Genomic DNA, 20,118 nt, shown 5'->3' on the forward strand with positions numbered 1-20,118 from the left:
CATTATTTAATTGCAGAAGTTGATGCATAAGCACACAGACACGAGGCATTGGCTTGTCCTTATTGAAAGAAAGCTACACTGGTAATGTGCTGTTAAAGAGATTCTCAGAGGTAGGACTTCCCTGATATGCTGCAGCAGTAACACACTCACACACGCAAACACGGTCGTACACGCAAGGTCACACACACGCGCACACTCACACACACTGGGCTGAAGGCGAGGGAACCGTTCCCTGGGAAAGGAAAGTCATCGATTGATTGATGATTGGGTGTGTCCAACTAGGACCAGCCTACAGGAGAGGTCTGATGTCACCTCCATGTCGCTGCTGTTCAGGGGAGAACAGTGGAGCTGGTAGAAGGAGAACAGAACAGGGGGGTTAACAGCTCCCGGGGGAGTTTTAAAGGAGTCTTTCACCAGCTGGTGGCAACACACACCTCAGCAGTATGTCTGTCATCCTGCTCAATGGCTTTCAGATCACACTGGACCTGGAGCACAAAGAGGAAGACGTAATGTCACTTTTCAAAAGGAAATCTGAGAATGTCCTTAACCAACCCGTCCACTCCCTCCCTCTTTGAAGGCTTTGTCTGGATCTCAAATGGAACTCTATTCCCTATATAGGGCGCTATGTTAGAACAGGACCCATAGGGCTCTAGTCAAAAGTAGTGCTCTATGTAGGGAATAGGGTGACATTTGGGATGTACAGTATGTTGTAGGTTGCTATAGCTAGCTAGCTGCTGCAGTTGTATGAGATTCCTGCATAGTGTTTAGTATTAACCATGGATATTCCAGTGTTCATCAGAGAGCCAAACTGTCCTCTAACCTAATGGCAGGCAGCAGGCAGGCAGGCAGACAGGCCCTTTGTGTGCTTGGGATTAGTAAGGACTATTGATCTGTTACAGAGGAAAGGTCAGACTAAGCCTAAGTTAGGGACTGCGCTGCTTAGCAGAGGTGGGAACGTGATGTTACTGAAAGATGCAGAAGAAGTCGTTAGAATGAATAAGATTTCACTCTGCTGTATAATAAACTGTGAACACCACCACTGCACCATAGTAAGGCGATAGCAGTCTGTATACTAAGTAAGGTATTATATGTGTTTACCAATGAATAAAGCCGTGCAGGATGTTGAAATAGTTGAAGAGCAGTAGATGACAGGCTGGTCTGGTGATGGTAGTATACTGTATCTAAAGCATGTTGCCATTGTCTCCCTGATAGTTCCTCAAGCCCTCTCATCTGGGTGATCCTCATGAAACAAGGGTACTCTGTTCCCTACATAGTGCACTACTATGGACCAGGGGCATTTGGGAGCCGCTGTCTGTGATGAATTGAGAGCTGGTTTCTCTGTGTTTCTGTGCTGCCTGCCTGGTCGTTGAGAAGGTGATGATGGACACCAGCTGGGTGCGCTTACATAGTTTTATCTCCGATCTCCAACACATCCCAGACTGACTGCCATTTCTGTCAAGGCTCTGAACACAAGCCAGCCCCCACACCTCCCTCTGTCTATCTATCTGGCACTGAGAGAGCCAACTGAACTATTCAAATTGATGTCAGCAATCTGCTACACACTCCTGTTGGTTGTATTTCCCTTGTCTGAGACGAGCTATTACATTTACAATGAGAAATTAAATTGCATTTACCACTGCTTGATAAAGTCCTAAAAAAGTGCCGAGCTCTCTCCTTGATGGGTTCTGGCTTAAATTAGATTGCAAATTGGGACTTTAACAGGGCTTCATACAAGTATGTCTTTCCCCTCATTATCAGGTTTGATACAGAGTTCAAACTTTCCAATTATCTGAACCTTTGGCCGTTGTTGCCTTTGTGTGGGCTCAGTCAGTCTGCCTAGCTGTGCCCGCTTTCGCAAGTGAAGCAAAACCAGTTCTATCTGCGGGAACGCTTTTACACCCTGATTAGCAGGAATTTGCTTTTATCCCAGCGGAAGCCAGCCTCACAGCTACAGGAAGCCGGCATGCTACCGCTAATAAAAACCTGATCCTTTCTAATGAGCAGGTTAACGGAGGTTACACGCTGACTACATCAAGGCTACGCTCATTGTGGTATTATTATTTGATTTGACTGGAGTCGTGCTGATATCGTGCTATTGGTCAACGCGGTACCATTGCCTGGTAGTCTGTGCATACACAATGAGTGATTGGTCAGTGGGATGAACAGGCAGGGGTGTTGTTTTGAACGTGTCGCAAATGGCAGCCTATCGTGCAATACTTTGGACCAGAGGCCTATGAGCCCTGTTCAAACGTAGTGCACTCTAAAAGGCACAGGGTGCCATTTTGGTCACAGCCATTGTGTTAAAAGCCTGGGATCCCCAGGTGTCCTCTCCTCCCTCCTTTCCTCTCATCTGTCTGCCACCTGTGCTGCCTGCATGGAGACCTCTGCTCCTCTCTGCTGATTGGAGAGGACAGCAGAGTTGAGTGCGGTCAGAGGAATAGAGCAACACCTCATCCCTGACTGTGTGTGTTGGTGGGTCTGTTTGTGTGTTTTTGTGTGTGCGTTCGTGTGTGTGTAATCAGCTCTGACAGCTGGTGTGTGTAAATGAGGAATGGGAGTGTTACCTCGTACTATCAGTGGCCGGTCTGAAGAGCTGACTGGGCTTGAGCTGTGTTGGTTTGACATGGCTCAGTGGCAGGCAGCAGCTCTGTTCATTCAACCTCAGCTTCTCCCTCTGACAGGCAGCAGAGATGACCTGCAGGACTGTCTGTGTCACACTCTCTGACAGTCCGGGGAGCCATGTGGAGCAAAGTGGATGGGAACAGTGCACAGTAAAGGATAGAGGCTGCCTTACAATGTTTCCAGAGTGAGGTTGGAAGATGTTTTACTGGCACTAATGTCCACTATTACTCTACACTCCACTTTTCAGACTTTAAATGATTACATCACTATATACAGTGCCTTCAGATAGTATTCATACCTCTTGACTTCTCCCACATTTTGTGTTACAGCCGGAATTAAAAATGTATCACAATACCCCATAATTACAAAGTGCAAAGCCAGAATTTGTTCTTAACGGACTTGCCTACTTAAATAAAGGTTCAAAATCTAAAATCTATATAAACATGTTTTTAGACATTTTAGCAAATGTATGGCAAATGAAATACAGATATCTAGTTTACATAAGTATTTACACCCCAGAGTCAATACTGTGTAGAAGCACCTTTGGTGGCGTTTACAGTTTAAGTCTTCGTTGCAGATTTTCTCAAGCTCTGTTAAGTTAGATGGGGAGTTGCGGTGACCAGCAATCTTCAAGTCTTTCCACAGATTTTCAATGGAATTCAAATCTGTGCTTTGGCTGGGCCACTGAAGGACTTTCACATTATAGTTCTGAAGCCATTCCAGTGTTGCTTTGGCTGTATGCTTGAGGTCCTGTTGGAACGTACATCTTCGCACCCAGTCTAAGATCTTTTGCGCTCTGAAGTGGGTTCTCATCAAGGATTTGCCTGTATTTTGTTCCCTCTGTCCTTACCAGTCTCTCAGTCCCTGCCGCTGAAAAGCATCCTCATAGCATGATGCTGCCACCATGCTACACGGTAGGGATGGTGTTAGACGGGTGATGAACTGTGCATGATTTTCTCCATACATATCGCTTTGCATTCAGGCAAAAGAGTTACATTTTTGTCTCCTCAGACCATAGAATATATTGTCTTATGAGTCATGTGCCCTTTTGCAGACTCCAGGTGTGCTGTCATGTGCCTTTTTCTTAGGAGTGGCTTCTGTTTGGCCACTCTCCCATAATGCCCAGATTCTGGCAGGTTCTCCCGTCTCAGGCAAGGAACTCTGTTGTTCTGTCAGAGTGGTCATTGGGTTCTTGGTCACCTCCCTAAGGTCCTTCTTGCCCTGTTGTTTGGTTGGACGGCCAGCTCTAGGCAGGGTCTGCGTAGTTCCAGCTTTTTTTCCATCTCCCAATGATGGAGACCACTGTGTTCTTGGAAACTTAACACTCTAGAACTTGTTTCATACCCTTCCAGATATATGCCTCATCACAATTCTCTCTCTCGGAGAGGTACGGACAGTTCCTTGGTATAGTTTCTGCACTGTCAACTGTAGGACCTTGTATAGACAGGTGTGTTTCTTTCTAAATCATGGCCAAACAATTGAATTGGCCACAGGTGGACTCCAATCAAGTTGTAGTGGCATCTCAAGGATGATCAAAGGAAAGTGGATGCACCGGAGCTCAGGTTGGAGTGTCATAGCAAAGGGGTGTGAATAGTTATGGAAATGAGATATTTCTGTATTTCATTTACAATACCATTCATCTGTACATTTCAAAAAACATGTTTTCACTTTGTCATTATGGGGTATTGTGTAGATAGGTGAGAAAAATATATATATTTAAAGGAATAATCCGCCCCCAGAAATAAAATCCTGATACTCCTGTCAATTTGGTGAAAGCCTATGTTCTATCGCTGGGTAAAATAACAGATGTCCCCGTGATTTAACTTCTATCTGGTCCGTCTTTGAAAATCAGGAAATCGTGTAGGAATGCGTCTTAATGACAACATTCTCGTCATAGGGGTTACCACACTATCAGATTTCATAACACATTTAAAACAATGACCTCTTCTCCAGATCGCCAAATCAGCCAATAGAACACATACATACATCTATATCCTCATGACAAAGTAGAGATTTTGCTTAGATGTACCAATCTAAACAGTGTAGTAAATTATTCAACTTCAAGTACCATGTTGCAATGCCCCCTGTGTGTCTGTGGGAAGCAGAGATATTACAGAAAGGAGGAGATAGGAATCCCACAGGGCAATGAATGGCGAAATGCCCCACACAACTGACTGTCGACCCATCTGCATTCACGTTGTCATGCTGCGGCACCCGGAGGCTAAACTAGACGTCATTCAATCCCTTCTCAAAGTCCGAGTATGAGCTATACGATATTAAAGAGAACAAGTTAATTATCTCACATCTTGGAAAAGATTTGCAATGTTGTACTTCTTGAAATTCGTACTAATGTTCGGTTTTTGAGCAAGCGCCCAATTGACTCCCATTCACTTCTTGAAGGAGAGCTGTTCTTGTCCCAGAATCACCCAGAATGCACCGCAAGGCCCATTGGCAACATATACAATAGGTGTTAATTCGATTCTAATGGCTCTCCCTCTGGGCAGAGACGAAATGCAAGTTGAACTCGGTGAGAGTGCAGTTTGTTTAGCCGATTTTACAGCTAGCTAGCTACTTCACATGCTGATATTGATGTTGGTTTTGTTGTGCGTAGCTATGTTTTACAGCTAGCTAGCTATTTCACATGCTGATATTGATGTTGGTATTGTTGTGCGTAGCTATGTTTTCTAGCTAGCGAGCTAACTGGCCAGCCAGCTCAGAGAGAGACCATTGCATTGAGGGTTTTGTAGTAGACTTGAGCTACAACAGATTTCCAAAAACAATTTTCACATGTTTCTACCAACCTTGTTATAATGACCAAATTATTATCTTGTTCCAAAGAAAATATTCAAATATGAGTGTAATTTAACACTATTTAACACTTAATCATGTGAATTAGGGCTGGATTATCCCTTTAATCCATGTTGAATTCAGGCTGTAACACAACAACATGTGGAATAAGTCCAGGGGTAAGAATACTTCCTGAAGGCACTGTGTGAACCTGTGTGAACCTGTGTGGACCTGTGTGGACCTAATCTTAAAGATACAATCCTTCATTGAAACAATAACAAAGCGGTCACCAGCCTGTTTCTCTAAAAAGCTTATTTATGGTCCTGGAGAAATATAACCAGACTTAAATTCATAGAGCTATGGATGCAAGGATAGACCATCCATGATATCACAATTATAGATTTCAGCATTTCTTGAGGCTATACGGTAATTATTAACATTTGCATTGTTTAAAACATTGGGAGAGAGAGAGAGAGAGAAACACAGGAACACACACAGAGAGAAACACAGGAACACAGAGAGAGAGAGAGAGAGAGAGAGAGAGAGAGAGAGAGAGAGAGAAACACACAGAAACACACAAAGAGAGAGAAACACGCAGAAACACACAGAGAGAGAGAGACACACAGAAACACACAGAGAGAGAGACACACACAGAAACACACAGAGAGAGAGAAACAGAAACACACAGAGAGAGAGAAACACAGAAACACAGAGAGAGAGAGAAACACACAGAAACACACAGAGAGAGAGAGAAACACACAGAAACACACAGAGAGAGAGAAACACACAGAAACACAGAGAGAGAGGGAAACACACAGAAACACACAGAGAGAGAGAAACACACAGAAACACAGAGAGAGAGAGAAACACACAGAAACAGACAGACAGGGAGAGAGAGAGAAACACACAGAAACACAGAGAGAGAGAGACACACACAGAAACACACAGAGCGAGAGAGACACACAGAAACACAGAGAGAGAGAGAGAGACACACAGAAACACACAGAGAGAGAGAAACACACAGAAACACAGAGAGAGAGAGAAACACACAGAAACACAGAGAGAGAGAGAAACACACAGAAACACACAGAGAGAGAGAAACACACAGAAACACACAGAGAGAGAGAAACACACAGAAACACAGAGAGAGAGAGAAACACACAGAAACACAGAGAGAGAGAGAAACACACAGAAACACACAGAGAGAGAGAAACACACAGAAACACAGAGAGAGAGAGAAACACACAGAAACACAGAGAGAGAGAGAGAGATTAGTAGTGGAAAAGTGCTATTTAATATAAAAATCCAAATCCCTCCCAGCCAGGCAGCTGCTGGAGGATCTGTGGTAGCAGACCGACTGTTAAATGTCATCCACACATTGTGCCATTATTAAGGAAGCGTGACAGGTTGAATCAGAGCTGTACTCAGGCACACTCTCAACTTCATCAGATTGTAAATAAGATCAGAAGGTTGTCTGCAGCCGTGGAGAATGTGGGCAGAGCGTATCTTATTATTTTGCCCTCCAGCCTAGCTGGGCAAATGCCACTTCATCCACGCAATCTGCATCTACATGAAAATGAGAGTTTTTTTCCCCCTAACGTTAAGGACAGTCTACATTCTGTATGGCACAGAGATGTATTGAAGTTGAGAAATGAGTTGTACTGTACATGCATTCTGCATTAGTTGTCATTAGCCCAAAACTTGTGTAGGATCGTGTTTAGAGAGCCATGGCTTTGACCGAGATAGTATCCACTGCTGTTGACATGGTTTCAGTTCAGTTATTCCTCCTCTATAATAAGTCTTCAACAGGCCTGTATCAGTATTACTGGCTGCCTTGACAGGAACGGATTTCGGTAGTTCAGTTTCTCTTAACGTGACAGTGATGCAGGGTGCTATGGATTTAGAATGATGTGGAACTGGGAAAGCTAACCATGTAGGCTGGGGGTGAGACACTACCACCCTACAGATGGACCTGATTTGTCTCCAGAAATATCCCTCTGTTTCTCAGATGTAATGGCTGAAAGCTATGTGAGTCATCACGGGGAAAGACTTGTCTTTGGCTGGGCCCTCGATGTAGCCTAAGTTGAGCTATAATTTAATGTCACTTCGCACACAGGATGCCTTCAGTTCAATGTAGATGCGTCCCAATTGGCACCCTATCTCCTATATAGTGCTATATAGGGTGTAATTTGGGATGCAAGCTCGGCAATCTGTGAGGCTTGGAGAAGAAGCCTGGCTATTTACACTCCTCTGTCACCCCGTCAGGGAGATAAAGCTTGGCCATTCATCAGTTCTGGTTACACCTCTGTCTAGTCTACTCTATGGGGGTAAAGTGGAATTACGACCCAGGCCCTCTGTTCACCTTTAACTCTCCATATTTGTTCCTGATTTGTTTTATGAGCACAATTTAATGTTAATGACGTGTCATCACTCAGGTTCACACGGAGATCGATGGGAGAGGGTTGTTTCTGAACTACAATAATGGAGGAGGTCAGGGAAGAGTGGCGGGAGAGGGGAGGGAGAGAGGAAAGAGTGGAGGGAGAGAGAGAGGGAAGAGTGTAGGGAGGGAAGAGTGGAGGGAGAGAGGGAAGAGTGGAGGGAGAGAGGGAAGGGTGGAGGGAGAGAGGGAAGGGTGGAGGGAGAGAGGGAAGGGTGGGGGGAGAGAGGGAAGGGTGGAGGGGTGGAGGGAGAGAGGGAAGGGTGGAGGGAGAGAGGGAAGGGTGGAGGGAGAGAGGGAAGGGTGGAGGGAGAGAGGGAAGGGTGGAGGGAGAGAGCGAAGGGTGGAGGGAGAGAGGGAAAGGTGGAGGGAGAGAGGGAAGGGTGGAGAGGGAAGGGTGGAGGGAGAGAGGGAAGGGTGGAGGGGGAGAGGGAAGAGTGGAGGGAGAGAGGGAAGAGTGGAGGGAGAGAGGGAAGAGTGGAGGGAGAGAGGGAAGGGTGGAGGGGGAGAGGGAAGGGTGGAGGGAGGGAGGGAGAAAGGAGGGTGGATGGAGAGAGGAAAGGGTAGAAGGGAAGAGTGGAGGGAGAGAGAGGAAAGAGTGGAGGAAGAGTGGAGGGAGAGAGAGGAAAGAGTGGAGGAAGAGTGGAGAGAGAGAGGAAAGGTGGATGGAGAGAGGAAAGGGTGGAAGGGAAGAGTGGAGGGTGAGAGGGAAGAGTGGAGGGTGGGAGGGAAGAGTGGAGGGTGAGAGGGGAGGGTGAGTGGGAGGGTGGAAGGAGAGCGGGAAGAGTGGAAAAGTAGAGGGAAGAGTGGAAGGAGAGAGGAGAGAGAGAGGGAAGAGTGGACGAGAGAGGGAAGAGGAGGTGAGAGGGAAGGTGGTGCAGATAAGTGGAGATATGGTTGGGGGGACAGTTTGTATCTCATATAAGTATGTCTGTTATATAGTACACTGCATATATACATGTGTAGGATCTTAATTTTATCACTCTTTTGTTACAGAAATGTTCCTGCACCACAGGAAATGCAGATGAGCTTTGGGATTTACATACATTCACTGAAAGCCCACACTAACACACGGTTATATTAACAGTATTGCACTTTTCATGTAGCCTAATTACCTAACCACCAATCAAGCAACATTGTAGATTAAACGTTAAAATCCTGTTGCTGCAATATTATTTTGCTGTGACAATTCAGGTCAAATTAAAATCCTACATCTGTAGGCAAACTAATGTAGGCCCCTACAACAAACTTGATATTGTGTAGTTAGTATGAAAGCAGATTGGACATCAACTAGGACTGGTCAATTTTTGTGTTGTCATCTGTATTTCATGTTTCAGTTTTCTCCTTTCTCAGTATGTTCAGGTTGCCTGCTGACTTCTATGTGACTTTCAACCTCAAGAGGATGTCTCTCTGGTTAATCACAGGCTTGTGTTGTCCCTCTGCACTTTATTGGGAGATTTAGTCCTAGCGGCAGTGGTGTTTACTCTTATCTGGTGTTCTGCACAATGGCTTAGCTGCCTCACATAAGCTACACTACTTTAGAAACATTTGATGGAATTCTCTTTGGAGGACTGAGGACACCATATATGGAAAACTGGGAAATAAATGTTTCCCAGCCGTGCAATACATCATTGTTATGTAAAAACTCCCTCTAATAGGTTTTCTCTGGGTGACCTCTAGTCTTGTTTAAATGTGTCTAGCCTGCCTGCCACAATGTTTTCTTCCTTTGAGCACCTCTATACACAAGCTGTAATTGGTTGTGAATCAAAAGGCTTAATCAATAAGGGAGCTGTGGAGAGTCATTTTCAATAAAGATGTACATTACTCCTGGGTGCCGAGGTGTCAGAAGGCTCCTTTCTCCCCACAGAAGATTAGTCAGAGGTCCTTTTCTCACATGACTGATCTTAGAGCCGAGGCACGCTGCGGTGCCTTCACACAAACACACTGAAATACTCCCATACGTTCAGTAGGCCTCAGATTCAGAGGCAATGCATGGACCCTAATGAAGATGAAACGTCTCTCTGTGCTATGAAGGTACCTAAACCTGCCTCTGTGTTTCTCTCTCTCTCTCTCTCCCTCCTCCACAGCCTGGTCAGAGACAGCAGGATCCTACCTGTTGTCTTTCAAGTCATGGCGGTAAGTTAAGAGCCCCACTTAAAATGCTGCTTTTTTTTCTTAATACTAAAATCTTATGTTCCAGGAAACTGCTTTGGTGTGCGGTTTTATTTATCACTTGTGTTTCCTGCCTGACTTTTCATTTCCAGGCTCAAGAAAAAAAGCTATCTCCTAAAAATATAAGTGGTTTGTCAAATTCCCACCTCCACTCGACTCTGAGTCTGTGTCTCTCTCCGTCTTTCAGACGGCCCGAGGTGGAACCTAGTGGAGAGGAATGTTAAGATGAAAGAGCCATATTACAAACCACCTTGCTTCCTCCCCTCCCCCCCCCACCTCGCTTTTTTATTCTCTGTCATGAAAATATATGAGTCCCATTGGGTGGAGAAGACTTTGGGCTATTGGAACATAATTCAAAGGCTGTTATGTGGGGGAATTCTGCTGGGCCAGACATTTTAGGCTCGTAAAAACGCCTCCCATCCACCCCACCCCCATCCCACCGCCTGCCTACTTCTCTCTCTCTGTCATTTCAGGCCGAGCCCGTTTTGCACCAGCAGCGCTCGTTTGCCAGGGTTCTTTATTGATTTATTATGCAAATGAGTGTGCTGTGCGGTGGTGACCCATCACAGTACATTGTGTAATTGAGTGACGGAGGGAGCGGAACAGCCTTTTGAGGGGCTGTGCTTAATGGAGTGAGAATATGAAGTGGTCGTCGTCCCCCAGCTCCTACAACAGGTTACATATTCATCAGACCAGAACGCTTATTTCAGTAAACAGCCAATTCCCCCTTGACCTCAATCCACCAGTAACTGCTCTGCACTCTTTAATGAACTTATCGCTTGGGTGACTTCTCAGACACGTTGCCACTGCATGTAAGAACACTTTGAGAAACATCACACAGATGGAATCAGTTAGCTGTTAGGTTGATTGTCCTTACGTATTGTGTTGCTTTCCACGGGGCTCTTCTTCTATGTTTTGGAGGTGTAGTTGTGTTGCTTTCCACAGGTCTCTTCTTCTATGTTTTGGAGGTATTGCTGTGTTGCTTTCCACAGGTCTCTTCTTCTATGTTTTGGAGGTGTAGTTGTGTTGCTTTCCACGGGTCTCTTCTTCTATGTTTTGGAGGTGTAGTTGTGTTGCTTTCCACGGGTCTCTTCTTCTATGTTTTGGAGGTATTGCTGTGTTGCTTTCCATGGGTCTCTTCTTCTATGTTTTGGAGGTATTGCTGTGTTGCTTTCCACGGGTCTCTTCTTCTATGTTTTGGAGGTATTGCTGTGTTGCTTTCCATGGGTCTCTTCTTCTATGTTTTGGAGGTATTGCTGTGTTGCTTTCCATGGGTCTCTTCTATGTTTTGGAGGTATTGCTGTGTTGCTTTCCATGGGTCTCTTCTTCTATGTTTTGGAGGTATTGCTGTGTTGCTTTCCATGGGTCTCTTCTATGTTTTGGAGGTATTGCTGTGTTGCTTTCCATGGGTCTCTTCTTCTATGTTTTGGAGGTATTGCTGTGTTACTTTCAATGGGTCTCTTCTTCTATGTTTTGGAGGTATTGCTGTGTTGCTTTCCATGGGTCTCTTCTTCTATGTTTTGGAGGTATTGCTGTGTTGCTTTCCACGGGTCTCTTCTATGTTTTGGAGGTATTGCTGTGTTGCTTTCCATGGGTCTCTTCTTCTATGTTTTGGAGGTATAGTTGTGTTGCTTTCCACGGGTCTCTTCTTCTATGTTTTGGAGGTATAGGCCAGGCCTAACCATGATAGTACCAACTAGGACGTATGTAGACTTTATCACATGCATGTCATCATTACATTTAGAGGACCTAATGTTCTGAATTAGTGATTCAATGAATAAGTTCTGGAATGCGTTAGAAAAGCCTCCCTCCACACAGTTAAACACCATACAATGCAGTGTTACATACGCAGCCATACAGGAAGGAGAGCCATTTAGTGTGCATTACCAGCCGATCAGTGTCATGCAGGTCAACCACTTAAACACGGCTCTATCCAATATAGTCTGGACTCTATCACACACTAATCCTGCTCTCCTCTCCACCGTTGGAGGGTTCACCATTCATATAGTGCCTAGTTGTTACACCTACAGGACATACACTATGGCCAGTCCATTACAGGCTTTACAGATACATAGTGACAGGATTAAATCAGCTCTTTTCACTCTCACTTCACTGTAGTCACCATGTGTGTGTAGTGAGTGTACCAAATGGAAGCCTATTCCCTATATGGTGCACTACTTTTGACCTATGGGCCCTGGTCAAAAGTAGTGCACTACATAGGGAATAGGGTTCACTTTTGGGACGTATACCATACCTTTTAACTTTACTCTGAACCGCAATGGCTTGCCTTCTCCAATCCAATGGAAGCTGATATGCGGGTTTGGTCGGGATCGTATCAAATTGCTTTTTCGCGACACAGTTAGTGCAGACTGCAGTAGTAATAGCTGTCCACTTATTTACTTTTAAGGCCAGCTCAGCAGTTTCACGGACTGGCATTGATTCGGGCCAGAGACGGCATGAAAGTGGTCCGCGGACGGAGCAGTAATGCACCTCACTAATGAGTGTGGCGAGGAAGACGGTGGTGATTGACAGTGGCATTGATTGAGTTTGGTCCAACATCGGCAGACTGATCCTTAAGCAAGTGTTTAGGGAGCTTGACTCTGGTTACAACAAGAGCCCCAAGTAACAATGCTAGGCTCTAGCACTCCTTTCCTGCTGTCCTGAATCTAATGTCTGGAGACTGAAGCTCACGTCTAGTTTGTTGTGGCTGCTGCAATGCATTATGGTATTTTACTGATGATCATGATTGATTGGGTTAAGGAGAATGCTTGAGACTTGAGACCCCTCAAATGTCCCTATTTGAACAGCTTTGTTTTAAAGGTTAATGTTGGCATAGAAGTTAATGAACAAAGATGGTCGGTGGAGTGGACCCCCTCCCTGTTGCAGGATGGCTTTATCTCTGCCTTCCCCTGATTGTAGTGCCTCTGCCCCATATTCAATTTGATGTCATCTGACAGTGTACATCTAATTGGAAGAAAATCCATTTTGCCTGTGTGTGTGGGGGGAAGGTAGATAGGAATGTACAGTCGGTGGACTCTGAGTTTGTGAGCTCTAAGAGAGAAACGAGAATCTAATAGAATCAGAGGTTTATACAGCTAGCTCTGATTGCAACATTGCTGGTATTAGGAGAATAGTTGCGCTCCCCTCTGCCATTCTCATTAACAACAGCAGAGAAGAAAAGTCTGCATTGCGACAAATATTGATCTGGAGACCAAATTACAGCTTGAAAGAAAGTCAAATAGCAGACATAAACACTGTCTTTAGTTGTATCGCAAAGCTACTTTTCAGAGCTTGTTTTACACTGTAGGACACACTGAAGAAGAAGAATCCTTTTTAATCCATTTTCCTTGCAGTCAACAGAAATTCATCGACTGCTTATCCCCTCGCAAAGACACACACACACGCATACACACACACACACACACACACACACACACACACACACACACACACACACACACACACACACACACACACACACACACACACACACACACACACACACACACACACACACACATTGAAGTTAGTTCAGAAGAGGCAGCCACGCAGCTACATAGAAGTTTGAGGTTCTGGGATTGGGCCTGTGATAGTGAGGCTCCAGTCTAGTTCCATGTAAACCAACACAGAGAGACATACGTTGAGTTGAGAACTGAGGTGATTGTTGGTTCAGACTGCAAGGCCAGAGGCAGCCAATGGTATGTTTGGGATTGTGATGATGAGATCTGAAGTTAGCATTATAGATGATGAGAGATCAAGTCAAGCTGCAGGCAGACAGCACAATTCCATTACACATCTGATAAGATACAGAAATGAGGACATGCTTTTTCGGGAGGTGATAAAAAGTTGTTTTTCTTTCCGTCCTTATTTTTTCAGTATGTTTCTATCTCCTGCTTTTGGATTCAACTCTGTCATCTGTCAGAAAGGACGCAGCCACACAGCCATATACGTTTCTCCTCCATGTGTCTCCCTATTCATCCTTAACAAATCAAACCAGTCTTTGTGTTAAACAAAGTGTTTATAGGAAGTCAATCAGTTGAGCCCATCAGGGTCTAGGCCCACACATGTATCTCTTCATTAAGGGCTGTTGATATCTGTATGACCCCTGCTCTTCTCAAGTGGCCTAGCAGAGAAAACAGGTGGAAAAGTGATGGTTCTGGGCCTTGAGATTCCATGGCTAATTTATCCAGGAGACTGAGGAGAATCCCTGAGCTACTGGCCCAACTCTGTGCTTCTCTCTATCTGCTTCTCTTTGCCTTCCTGTCAGCCTGTAAACTGTGGAAACCCCTTGAACAAATATCGTCTGGGCCCTAATTATGGCTGCATTGATTTTCTGTGTGTGTGTGTGTGTGTGTGTGTGTGTGTGTGTGTGTGTGTGTGTGTGTGTGTGTGTGTGTGTGTGTTTTTTTCACTCTGGCCTAGATCCCAGACATCCTAGCTCAGGCCTTCATTGCCTACCTACTTATTATGTTCCTAATCCAACCCTGCTCACCAGATAATTACACAACCTTCACCAAGGCTCACCAGATAATTACACAACCGTCACTAGATAATTACACAACCTTCACTAGATAATTACACAACCTTCACCAGATAATTACACAACTTTCACCAAGGCTCACCAGATAATTACACAACCTTCACCAAGGCTCACCAGATAATTACACAACCGTCACTAGATAATTACACAACCTTCACTTAGATAATTACACAACCTTCACCAGATAATTACACAACCTTCACCAAGGCTCACCAGATAATTACACAACCTTCACCAGATAATTACACAGCCTTCACTAGATAATTACACAACCTTCACCAGATAATTACACAACCTTCACTAGATAATTACACAACCTTCACCAAATAATTACACAACCTTCACTAGATAATTACACAATCTTCACTAGATAATTACACAACCTTCACCAGATAATTACACAACTTTCACTAGATAATTACACAACCTTCACCAGATAATTACACAACCTTCACCAAGGCTCATCCCCTGCACCCTGCTCACCAGATAATTACACAACCTTCACCAAGGCTCATCCTCCCCCACATCCCAAAGTAACCTCCACCTCCTCCATCTCCATCCTCCCTCTCCCCCATCTCACTCCTCCCTCTCCCATCTCTCTCCTCCCTCTCCCCAAGCTCCCCCATCTCCCTCCTCCCTCTCACCAAGCTCCCCCATCTCCCTCCTCCCTCTCCCCAAGCTCCCCCATCTCCCTCCTCCCTCTCACCAAGCTCCCCCATCTACCTACTCCCTCTACCCAAGCTCCCCCATCTCCCTCCTCCCTCTCACCAAGCTCCCCATTTCACTCCTCCCTCTCAACAAGCTCCCCATCTCCCTCATCCCTCTCCCCAAGCTCCCCCATCTCCCTCCTCCCTCTCACCAAACTCCCCCATTTCACTCCTCCCTCTCACCAAGCTCCCCCATCTCCCTCATCCCTCTCCCCAAGCTCCCCCATCTCCCTCATCCCTCTCACCAAGCTCCCCCATCCCCCATCTCCCTCTCTCCAAGCTCCCCCATCTCTCCCCAAGCTCCCCCATCTCCCTCCTCCCTCTCCCCAAGCTCCCCCATCTCCCTCCTCCCTCTCCACAAGCTCCCCCATCTCCCCCTCCCTCTCCCCAAACTCCCCCATCTCCCTCCTCCCTCTCCCCCAGCTGCCCCATCTCCCTCCTCCCTCTCCCCAAGCTCCCCATCTCCCTCTCCCCAAGCTCCCCCATCCCCCTCCTCCCTCTCCCCAAGCTCCCCCATCTCCCTCTCCCCAAGCTCCCCATCTCCCTCTCCCCAAGCTCCCCCATCCCCCTCCTCCCTCTCCCCAAGCTGCCCCATCTCCCCCTCCCTCTCCCCAAGCTCCCCCATCTCCATCTCCCCAAGCTCCCCCATCTCCCCCTCCCTCTCCCCAAGCTCCCCCATCTCCCTCCTCCCTCTCCCCAAGCTGCCCCATCTCCCTCCTTCCTCTCCCCAAGCTCCCCCATCCCCCTCCACCCTTTCCCCAAGCTCCCCCATCTCCCTCCTCCCTCTCCCCAAGCTCCCCCATCTCCCCCTCCCTCTCCCCAAACTCCCCCATCTCCCTCCTCCCTCTCACCAAGCTGCCCCATCTCCCTCCTCCCTCTCCCCAAGCTCCCCCATCTCCTTCCTCCCTCTCACCAAGCTGCCCCATCTCTCTCCTCCCTCTCCCCAAGCTCCCCCATCTCCCTCCTCCCTCTCACCAAGCTCCCCCATCTCTCTCCTCCCTCTCACCAAGCTCCCCCATCTCCCTCCTCCCTCTCACCAAGCTCCCCCATCTCTCTCCTCCCTCTCACCAAGCTCCCCCATCTCTCCCCTCCCTCTCCCCAAGCCACCCCATCTCCCTCCTCCCTCTCCCCAAGCTCCCCCATCTCCTTCCTCCCTCTCACCAAGCTGCCCCATCTCCCTCCTCCCTCTCCCCAAGCTCCCCCATCTCCCTCCTCCCTCTCCCCAAGCTGCCCCATCTCCCTCTCCCCAAGCTCCCCATCTCCCTCCTCCCTCTCCCCAAGCTCCCCCATCTCCCCCTCCCTCTCCCCAAACTCCCCCATCTCCCTCCTCCCTCTCCCCAAGCTGCCCCATCTCCCTCCTCCCTCTCCCCAAGCTCCCGCATCTCCCTCCTCCCTCTCACCAAGCTCCCCCATCTCCCTCCTCCGTCTCACCAAGCTCCCCCATCTCCCCACTCCCTCTCCCCAAGCTCCCCCATCTCCCTCCTCCCTCTCCCCAAGCTCCCCCATCTCCCTCCTCCCTCTCCCCAAGCTCCCCCATCTCCCTCCTCCCTCTCCCCAAGCTCCCCCATCTTTCCCCTCCCTCTCCCCAAGCTGCCCCATCTCCCTCCTCCCTCTCCCCAAGCTGCCCCATCTCCCTTCTCCCTCTCCCCAAGCTGCCCCATCTCCCTCCTCCCTCTCCCCAAGCTCCCGCATCTCCCTCCTCCCTCTCACCAAGCTCCCCCATCTCTCTCCTCCGTCTCACCAAGCTCCCCCATCTCCCTCCTCCCTCTCCCCAAGCTCCCCCATCTCCCTCCTCCCTCTCCCCAAGCTCCCCCATCTCCCTCCTCCCTCTCCCCAAGCTCCCCCATCTCCCTCCTCCCTCTCCCCAAGCTGCCCCATCTCCCTCCTCCCAAGCTCCCCTGCTCCTCTGCTGTCCTTCATCTAGCCCTCAGTCAGGTCCTGAAGATGCTTCTCCTCTCAAAAGTTAAGATGCTTATGACTATTCTTCATTAAAGCTCAGCTATTTCTTCAGTCATCATCAGATCTAGGCCCTTAAGATGGCACATACAGGTGTATCTAGACCCTGTGAAAGGTATAATGTAAGCAACAGATGATAATGTAGTCAATACAAATGCAGAATGTTAGCTACTGTATGCTTCAGTTTTCAGAATAAGACGTACTGTTGGTGCAGGGGACAGTAGTTGTGAAAACAAGAGTACTGCAGAAGCATTGCTAAGGCAGATTTGCTCAAATCCATCCCTAAGGCTCTCAATATTTAAGGATTGCCCTGAAAGACTGTGTGCTTCCATGGGTTTTTGCCATTCCTTTCCCTTGCCCCCTATTCATTTCTCCTGTGTCTTTATTCCATGTTGTGTTCTCTCCAGGAGCACCAGGACAATATCCTGGGTGGAACCATGCAGAAGGCCATGGCTCTCCTCAGCAACCTGACTGGACAGAAAGACGTGGATCTACAACCCTTCTACCAACAAGGTACGGTGCACTGCCTCACACAAATGAATGCATTGTACTGTATCTAGGCCTAACAGTTTCCACCCCATTTACAAAGAACACCGTGCACAAGTCCCATGTGGTTCCGTGTGACTTAGTTGGTAGAACATGGCGCTCGCAACGCCAGGGTTGTGAGTTCAATTCCCATGGGGGACCAGTATGAAAATGTTTGCACTCTGGATAAGAGTATCTACTAAATGACTCACTACTGTAAGTCTCTCTGGATAAGAGCATCTACTAAATGACTCACTACTGTAAGTCTCTCTGGATAAGAGCATCTACTAAATGACTCACTACTGTAAGTCTCTCTGGATAAGAGCATCTACTAAATGACTCACTACTGTAAGTCTCTCTGGATAAGAGCATCTACTAAATGACTCACTACTGTAAGTCTCTCTGGATAAGGGCATCTACTAAATGACTCACTACTGTAAGTCTCTCTGGATAAGAGCATCTACTAAATGACTTCAATGTAAAGTGAGGACTCAGACCTCCAACTGCTCTATCAGAAAGGTACGGTGACTGACATAAACACATGTCTTTGATGGGTTAATGCAGCAATGTGTGTAATACAACACCCAACAGTTTCTCCATCATTGACAAAGACAATCATACACAGGTACAACCTGTGTTGATTCCTCTCCTGTGTTTTCAGTTACTGGAGTGTGTTTCCTTGCCAGTAACGCCACCCCTTTACCTTCGGCTCAGACCGCTTATTGCATTGGGATCCTGTGGTGCTTTAAGCCGTGTGTGTGTGTGTTGTGTTTGTGGTGTGTGTGTGTTTGGTGTTAGCGTAGCAGGCAGGCTTTTGGTCTCCCAGCAGCAGCTGAGGAAGGAAGAATGAAAGCCTCTCCTCTTCTTCCTCCACTCTATCCATCAGCAGGCTGGGCTGTGTGTCCTGTTGTGGTACTCCTATCAGTTCATCTCCTCCCTGTCTGTCCACAGACGGCCCGCACCCACCCGTCTGCCTCTCTCTCTCTTTTTCTCGCTCTACACTCAGCACACATCTGACACAATCAGCCCAGCTGCCGAGCAGCCATTTGTCTACTCCTTTACCCGCTCGGCTCTCCTGCCTTGGCATGTTTTCCTTCTCTGCCATCGCTTTTCAATGCCCAGCTGGCTGCCCGCTGCAAAAACCAGGAGCTCCATAACACTCAATTATTGAATAATAGATTCATTTTGCTATGACTGTACTGTGTTGACAGTTCTCATTAGCTAGTCGGCACAGTTAGCCCGTTAGCGCCACACGGTATCTCTCTCCCACCGCCGAGCAGCATGGAGCTGAGAGAGCCTGTCCTGTCAACCCTGTCGTGGTTCTGCATGAGCTCGGGTTAGTCATAGATTCACAGCCGGGCTTCACATTCAACATTCACCTCCTAGGAGAAGCCAGGGGCACCTTGCAGATAGCAGGACTAATGAAATGCTCCTCCTAGGAGAAGGCAGGGGCACCTTGCAGATAGCAGGACTAATGAAATGCTCCTCCTAGGAGAAGGCAGGGGCACCTTGCAGATAGCAGGACTAATGAAATGCTCCTCCTAGGAGAAGGCAGGGGCACCTTGCAGATAGCAGGACTAATGAAATGCTCCTCCTAGGAGAAGGCAGGGGCACCTTGCAGATAGCAGGACTAATGAAATGCTCCTCCTAGGAGAAGGCAGGGGCACCTTGCAGATAGCAGGACTAATGAAATGCTCCTCCTAGGAGATGGCAGGGGCACCTTGCAGATAGCAGGGCTAATGAAATGCTCCTCCTAGGAGAAGGCAGGGGCACCTTGCAGATAGCAGGACTAATGAAATGCTCCTCCTAGGAGAAGGCAGGGGCACCTTGCAGATAGCAGGGCTAATGAAATGCTCCTCCTAGGAGAAGGCAGGGGCACCTTGCAGATAGCAGGGCTAATGAAATGCTCCTCCTAGGAGAAGGCAGGGGCACCTTGCAGATAGCAGGGCTAATGAAATGCTCCTCCTAGGAGAAGGCAGGGGCACCTTGCAGATAGCAGGGCTAATGAAATGCTCGTCCTAGGAGAAGCCAGGGGCCCCTTGCAGATAGCAGGGCTAATGAAATGCTCCTCCTAGGAGAAGGCAGGGGCACCTTGCAGATAGCAGGACTAATGAAATGCTCCTCCTAGGAGAAGGCAGGGGCACCTTGCAGATAGCAGGACTAATGAAATGCTCCTCCTAGGAGAAGCCAGGGGCACCTTGCAGATAGCAGGACTAATGAAATGCTCCTCCTAGGAGAAGGCAGGGGCACCTTGCAGATAGCAGGGCTAATGAAATGCTCCTCCTAGGAGAAGGCAGGGGCACCTTGCAGATAGCAGGGCTAATGAAATGCTCCTCCTAGGAGAAGGCAGGGGCACCTTGCAGATAGCAGGG

General features: G+C 47.5%; 1 protein-coding gene across 2 annotated transcripts in view; it reads left to right on the forward strand.

Annotated features, from left to right (window-relative positions):
• ulk4 (unc-51 like kinase 4) overlaps positions 1–20,118 on the forward strand; it is a 156,996-nt gene that overhangs the window by 69,612 nt on the left and 67,266 nt on the right. The window contains exons 31-32 of one of the 2 annotated variants that reach the window (XM_031812240.1): positions 9,934–9,982; positions 17,629–17,734. In XM_031812240.1, coding sequence (XP_031668100.1) covers positions 9,934–9,982; positions 17,629–17,734 — 155 coding nt within the window. The remainder of the gene's footprint in view (positions 1–9,933; positions 9,983–17,628; positions 17,735–20,118) is intronic. The other variant, XM_031812241.1, reaches the window with a different exon arrangement.

This window comes from Oncorhynchus kisutch, unplaced genomic scaffold (genome assembly GCF_002021735.2).
Source record: "Oncorhynchus kisutch isolate 150728-3 unplaced genomic scaffold, Okis_V2 Okis02a-Okis13b_hom, whole genome shotgun sequence".
Classification (NCBI taxonomy): domain Eukaryota; kingdom Metazoa; phylum Chordata; class Actinopteri; order Salmoniformes; family Salmonidae; genus Oncorhynchus; species Oncorhynchus kisutch.